This window comes from Priapulus caudatus, unplaced genomic scaffold, assembly GCF_000485595.1.
Source record: "Priapulus caudatus unplaced genomic scaffold, Priapulus_caudatus-5.0.1 Scaffold156, whole genome shotgun sequence".
In the NCBI taxonomy this organism is placed as follows: Eukaryota; Metazoa; Priapulida; class Priapulimorpha; order Priapulimorphida; family Priapulidae; genus Priapulus; species Priapulus caudatus.
The window spans coordinates 350,987-358,580 of NW_014577217.1; the positions used below are offsets into that span (position 1 = coordinate 350,987).

At 45.4% G+C, this 7,594-nt stretch overlaps 1 protein-coding gene across 1 annotated transcript in view; it reads left to right on the forward strand.

Moving 5' to 3' along the window:
* LOC106806360 (protein FAM65B-like) overlaps positions 1–7,594 on the forward strand; it is a 20,069-nt gene continuing 12,475 nt past the window's right edge. Inside the window, exons 1-5 of the mRNA XM_014808271.1 lie at positions 1–89; positions 809–989; positions 4,199–4,347; positions 4,881–5,085; positions 7,027–7,257. Of these exons, the coding sequence (XP_014663757.1) occupies positions 1–89; positions 809–989; positions 4,199–4,347; positions 4,881–5,085; positions 7,027–7,257 (855 nt within the window). The remainder of the gene's footprint in view (positions 90–808; positions 990–4,198; positions 4,348–4,880; positions 5,086–7,026; positions 7,258–7,594) is intronic.

A 7,594-nucleotide genomic window follows, 5' to 3' on the forward strand; every position in this document is an offset into this window, starting at 1 on the left:
ATGGCGCAGGCCTACGTCAGCTCGCCTCACCGGACGAGAGAACAACTGAACAACGTGAAGAGCGGCTTCAAAGAATGCACACAGAGCATGTGCGTTATTGAGCACACGCTGGAACAAATGATGGGAACGTTGCACTTCCAAATGAAAGGTACGAGCAAGGTTTGATGCGGCATTGTCTGTCCGTATCGTGAAATGTTACTGCGCACGAGACAGATCTAAACATAAAATCACAACAATGACAGAGTCATGGCGAGCGATCTAAGTTATTTTACCACGTCGTTATTAGTAACACGTACGCTGTGTTCTGCTGCATTACTTATATTACCTGTATTAGTTATATATATAGTAGTATATTAGTAGTTATAGCTGTTTGTTCTGGCTGTTATTTAGTTGGGATATAGTATAGAAAAAACTAGTATATTAAGTTAGTTATAGCTGCTGTCTCTGCTGTGGTGATTAGTGTCATATAGTTTTATAGTAGTTATGAGTGTAGTAGTTGATTAGCTGTGTTTCTGCCTGTATTAGTTATATATATTAGAGTATATTAGTAGTTATAGCTGTGTTCTGCTGTTATTAGTTAGTATATATCAGTAGTTTCATTGAGGTAGTTATAAGCTGCTGTTCTGCTGTATTAGTTATATATTATAAGTGTAATTAGTAGTTATAGCTGGTGTTTCTGCTGTACAGTATTAGTTATATATTAGTAGTTATAGCTGTGTTCTGCTGTATTAGTTATATATTAGTAGTTATAGCTGTGGTCTGCTGTGTTAGTTATGATAGTAGTATATTAGTAACACGCTGGCGGCAGGTGCTCCTTCGCGCCGACTCTGCTTGCGCGGCGACTCGCTTTCGTGTTTGAGATCCACGTTCCGTCTACGGCAGCCACGAAGTGGAAGTCGAAGGGTCGCGTGGAGCGCTCGCGCGCGCAGCAGTGGGACTGTGAGGAGGCCACCTTCCGTTGCCTCATCGCCGACATACTCAACATCAAGGTAAGCTTTGTGAACCTACCAGCCGCTGGCAGGCTGCCCACCAATGCTACTTAGGTGTTCTACACATGTGCTACCTAGTGGCCGGCAGTTATATTTGGTGATCACGAATTGTCGAGTGTTTGGTGGTAAAAAGCATACCAAAATCGGGTATGCCCTGATTGATGTTTAACAGGCTGAGAGTTTACTCTTAGGTTCTAGGGTTATTTTCAGCTAATTTATGTGTTATAATAATTACGCTACATAAAACAGCTTTTCACGCGTTCAATCACCGATTAGTAAATATTTTTTTTAATGTTTTGATAGAAACTACACGAGCTTATCCAGTGTTTGCAGGGTACAGACGTGACGGTGGCGCCCAGCTCAAGCGCACGCCATCTGATAAAGTTGTGCAAAACCACTTCCAGCCAAGGGCTACAGACTGAGGGTGTTTCTTATATATTTTGATTTAAAGCCAAAAGGATGTAATATCTTGTAAACGACATATAGTTTCCAGTATAATATCGATAAATTTGCCTAAAATGAATATCGTTGGTTAAATAGCATTTAGGTATTAAATCATTTTTTTTCATATTGCACTTTTGTGATTAAGCCTCGGTCTGAATGCCTGCGTTTAACACTATCGATTTTTGTCAGCAAATCGTACCGATTTCAAGTGCCATTCCAACACACATCGGCCTGAAATTCAGTGTATGGGCAGGTCGGAGTCGGCCCGAGTTGGGAGTTTCTTATTTCTCCAACTCGGCGACTTGACTTCCGACGTTGCTCCGACTCCAACAACAATTCGAATTTTCTTGGAGATGCACTTTTGGTCAAGCTGGGCGCGGCAAGTTTAGAATGCACTTGAAATCGCGTCGATGAGGTTTTGCTGACAAAATCTGATTAGCGTAAACGCAGCTTAACTTGGCAAAATAACATATGCTCCAAATACGCCAACTTTTTCGTTGTTCTCTTGTGTTCGTTTTCGTCGTGTCGTTCTTGTGGTAGTTTTGTCCTGCTCTCTCCGTTCTGGTGGCGCCAGCACGCGTTTCTCCGTGTGCTTCGCGTCTCATTTGGCCGGCCGTTCAAATTTCGCTAGCTTGATTGTAATTAATATCCCTTATAACAATAATCCCATTAGGCTATTCTGGTAACAAATACGTGTGGGTGTAGACGATTTGTTATACAGTAAGTACAGTTGTATGCAGTAAAATCCTAGAGGCTACTGTCCCTTTAAGGGTATACTAAGTGGTTTCACATATGGTGCCAAGCTGAATTTTTGCCGTAACGCCCGTAACAATGGCGTTACGGTTAACGTAGTGTCTCAAGCTGGGGGTAGCTGCACGAGTTTTTGGTAGAATGGCTCGCACGACTCGATTCATTTGTTCCAAGTGCTCGATAATTGAACTAGGGAATCACGCACACCCACGAGTAAACCACAATGCCACTTTTCTTTTACCACTGCTCATCGTATTTCGTTACCAATGAGTAGTGACGCACACTGATAGTCACTGGAGTGTCCTCTGGCTTCCTGGGTAAACTCGTGTTTTTTTTGTCCTGGCTTTAATACTTAGCACTTTTAGCAATTTATTTTAGCAATTAGTTTTTATTTAGCAATTTTAGCACATTGAACATTCAGTGTGTGGGAAGGGGGGGGGGCTCCGGTGTGAGGTGATATCTCAATATCAAAGTGATGTCTGTTGATGGAATTAAGTGCGCAGGGATGCTGGGTTTTCTCTCGATTGCTTTTGGTGATGTTGTTAAAATATCGGGTTGTCATGAAAGTGTCTGGTTCACTGATCTCGTGTAAGGATTTCCACATCTGGCGTAGGGGGGGTTTGCTGATGTTTATGGGAAACGATGGGTGTAGTGGCATGTTTATGCGCTCAGTGGGTTGTAAGAAGATGTTGGAGAGGGGAGAAGATGTTGGGGGAGGGGAGAAGATGTTGGAGAGGGGAGAAGAAGTTGGAGAGGGGAAAAGATGTTGGGGGAGGGGAGAAGAAGTTGGGGGAGGGGAGAAAATGTTGGAGATGGGAGAGTTGATGTTGGAGAGGGGAGAGTTGATGTGGTCGTAACAGTGTTTAGTGTTAGTTAATTACATCGGCGAGGTTTTTCATCTCTTAAAAAGCTGCTGTTGCAGTGAAACTATGGTAAACACCATACGATAGATCTAAGATGCGTGATATTAATCTCAATTATAGTCGTTCTTGTTTGATACTGCTGTTTAATTCAATATGGAAGATGATATTAGCTGCGTTCACACGAGACTCCGTATTTATGAAATTCGGTATTTGCCAGATACCGAATCTGAGACAAATACGCGACTTACTCCACTCGAGCGTTCACACGCTGTTTCGCGGCTTCATAAATGCCGTATTTGCGAGCTGCGAGCTGCTTTAGTACAATGAAAAAAAACAATGCGTCCAAGCGAACAATCCAGCGAACAATGCGAAATAAACAATCAGTGACATAAAATAAAATACGTAGACTGGTCCGGGCTCGACAGTTCCACTCGCGAGTCGCGTTACGCGAGTGTAACTGTCGACCGCGGACCAGTCTATAAAATACGCGGCTTCATAAATTCGGTATTTAGCGTTCACACGAGAGAAATACGCGGTCCAAGAGATCCGGAATTTCTCAAGCACGAGAAGTAATTTGGCATCTGGGAAGCCGCGTATTTCAACAAATACCGAATCTATTTAGATTTCGTATTTGTTGGAACGCGCATTTTTGCTTCGTGTGAACGCTAAATACCGAATTTGTTGCTCCGTGTGAACGTGGCTAATAGCGAATTTCTGAAGCCGCGTATTTGATAGACTGGTCCGCGGTCGACAGTTACACTCGCGTAACGCGAGTGGAACTGTCTAGCACGGACCAGTCTACGTATTTTATCAGCAGTTTGCTGTGCACTGATTGTTTATTTCGCATTGTTCGCTTGATTGTTCGCTTGGACGCATTTTTTTTTCCATTGTACTAAAGCAGCTCGCAGCTCGCAAATACGGCATTTCTGGAGCCGCGAATCAGCGTGTGAACGCTCGGGTGGAGTAAGTCGCGTATTTGTCTCAGATTCGGTATCTCGCAAATACCGAATTTCATAAATACGGAGTCTCGCGTGAACGCAGCTATTGTCAAGAGCTCGTAACTGCAAGGTAATATCGACGTTATTACGATCGCTTGATATTGTCCATAATAAGGCAAATGGCGTAATATGTAGTATGTTTTGTTCACTGCAGGCTGTGGAGGTGAAAGGACTGGGAAAGTCTGTGCTGCTAGGAACAAAGAACTGCGAGACGAAGGATCTATTCTCCGCGCATCCACAGATCATGACCGTTAACCTGAATCCCAGTGGCTCTCTGAAACTCAACGTCATCATCACTTGGAAGTAAGGATCACGGGATCGGTCCTAACATTAATGCATGATTAATGCAACCTAGCACGACGAGTCACATAGCTGCATAATAGCAGGAGCTAATAATACCTTACAAATAATACCTAATAATATTATTAGCTCTTGATGATATATGCAAGATATGGAAAAAAATAGATGCCTTTTTTTATTACCGAGGCTTGCGTTTGCCCCCCCCCCCAGGTTAGTAGAGAATCTAGATGTGTGTATGCACAGCCATAATATAAATTCCACACACACATACATTTGTCAACATCGATCGATCGATGGGATTCAACTCTTAATTCCCCAGCTGCTAGAATATTATTGTATATAATATAAAAAAGGTTATTGTAATAAAAATAACGAATCGGTTTCGTTTAACGGCTACGTAAATAATTTTTGCACTCGCTAGATTGTAGCGTCGGCGAGCACAGTCTCCTACTCCCCGCTCGAATAGTGATGCCCGTTTAACGGTTATTTTATTTGAGCGTCATTAATCGGTCTCCTCTTTCCTTCCTTCCTTGCAGTCCCCTGGACGGCAGCGCGGCGGACGACGCGTCGGCCTACCCGAGCCTGACGCCCGTCGTGTTGCGCAATTCTCCCACCAGGAAGCGCCGGCCGATGACGATGGCGACGCCGTCGCCGCTGCTGCAGAACGGGCTGGGCGGCCGGCCGACGCGACCGTTCAGTGACATCGTGAGGGAGCCAATGCCGCGCACGAGCGTAACGCCGGTGAGTGTGTGCGCGGACGATGGCGGCCAGAGCGGGGGGGGAGGGGGAGTTCAGACGCGAGGCCGCATGAAAGATGGCGGCCAGTCGTTGTCGAGCGGGGCGTTCAGACGCGAGGGCGCATGAAAGATGGCGGCCAGTCGTTGTCGAGCGGGGCATTCAGACGTGAGCACGCATAAAAGATGGCGGCCAGTCGTTATTGAGTGGGGCATTCAGACGCGAGGGCGAATGAAAGATGGCGGCCAGTCGTTGTTGAGCAGAGCGGGGCGGGGAGATTCAGACGCGAGCGCACGCACGCGAGGTTATGTTCCATTGCTACAATACTTGCTTTTACTTTCATTTCAATTCAATAATTATCATTTATTACCTATTTATTTACTATTTATACCATTACAGTTATTTACCAATATTTACCATTTATGTACTTATCCATTTACTTGCTCCACGCATACAACTTTTGCTCTTGGTTTGGTCTCATGATGATGAGTCATCCCCTAACCTTAACCACAATCGGAGAATAATGCGGCGTGCCTTTACCATTGTTAATGAAAATAAGCAGTCGCACGCATTTAGCATTTAGCTGAAGGTCATCGCACAGTAGAGCAATATAGCTAAGCAATCGGACAATCGCGAGCAATATTGCTCTAGTGTGCGGGGGCATTTTACTGCGCCAAACGACTCGCGAGTCCGATTGCTCACACATCAAACATGTTTGATATTTTTATGGCAGCTTATCAATATTGCTCTAGTGTGTTAAACGACACATTCGCAGCCATAATAATCAACACCATTGTTCTTGCCATAAGTTGATCAGTCGGGTCGCAATGGTTCATGGGACGTGATTATATATTGGAATCGAGAGAGGTCGCTCTAGTGCAGAGTAGCGAGTCCGATTGCTCTAGTGTGCGGGGAACACGACTCGCAAGCCATATTGCTCGCGAGACCGATTGCTTAGCTATATTGCTCTAGTGTGCGCCTGTGCGGTGGCCTTGATTTAACGGCTCCAAGCATCCAACTTTTGCTCTTGGGAGTCTCTTGATGATAAGCTAACCCCTAACCCTAATATAATCGCTAATAACCCACAATCAGAGAACAATGCTGGGTGCCTTTAATGAGCCTTTACTTGGTAATGAGCAATGCACACATTGATCTGCAGAAACACACACATGATTTTTTTTATCCCTGCTTGATTTTTGATTTTTGAATTTCTGATGACATTATTATCTGTGCATTATTTTACTCAATCACGACTTCGCCGACTTCGTGGCTAAGCTCGTGTGTGCACTCCCCTCCTTCCCTAATTTTACTCGTTCGCTTGCACCGCGAGGCAGTGCTGCTGGAATCACATCGCTCTGCGTTGTGTATTAATGAGCGATTCTGACCGCAAGGCAGGTTTTAATGATCTGTAATCCGCGTACGAAGCGGGATTTTATCATCGGGCCACAATTCAATCGTGAGCCGTTTACTAAATTGGCTTTTATGTCAGTGCGCGCTCCATAACGAGCTGCAATCTAATCGTGAGCCATCGCTAGAAGCTTTTTCTTATCATTATGAAACTTCCAATAAAAAATAAAACAAAAAATAAATGCTCGAAAAATAAAACAATAATAATAAAAACAAATAAACAAGAACATCGGCAATGCACGCTGCTTTAAAAAACTCCTCCATAACAACCACCCACCCTCCTCCAATGCCAATGGTGTGCGCGTGCGTCGCTCGAAAAACTAACGGAATAAACAAAAACATCGGCAATGCCCGGCGCTTAAAAAATCTTCCCCCACCCCTCCGTCATCGTCGCTCACACCGAATAAAACAAAATCTCCAATATAACCATATAAACCTATGACCATATATAAACCTATAACAATATAATTCCAAATAACAACCCCCCCCCCCCTCTCCAATGTCGTCGTCGCTTACACCGACATGTGGCTCCGCCTGCAGGACCGTGACTCGCTGCTCAACTCGCGCTCCCGAGCGTCGTACAGCGGCGACGCTGCGGCATCGGTGCGACGGTCGCGCGACTCCGCGCTGCCAGAGATGGATCGGCCGTCGCCGCCGCGGCTGGAGCAGGCGGTGCTGAGCCTGAGCACGACGCTGGAGGACTACCAGGGCCAGTACCCGGAGCTGAACAACCTAGAGCAGCAAGTGGAGATGCTGAAAGACCTGCTCAAGGTAGGACCGAGTGCAGTAGCGTAGGGTAGGGTATGATACGGCAGAGTATGTGGGGCTGGATTGGGTGTGGTGGGGTATGGTGGGGCAGGATAGGGTGGGGTGTGGTGTGGGTGAGCTTGTGATAACGAAAGGGTTACGCGCTGCTTACGGAAGCCCACTGCGATGTAATATCTATCTTTTCCTTTCGCTTTCCCCTCTCTCTTTTTTTCTCACACTTTCTCTCTTTCGCTGTCTCTGTCTGTCAGTCTGTCTCTCTGTCTCTCTCTCTCTCTCTCTCTCTCTCTCTATCTCTCTCTCGCTCTCTCTTGCTTTTCTCGTAAGCGCGGGCTCTCTCGCT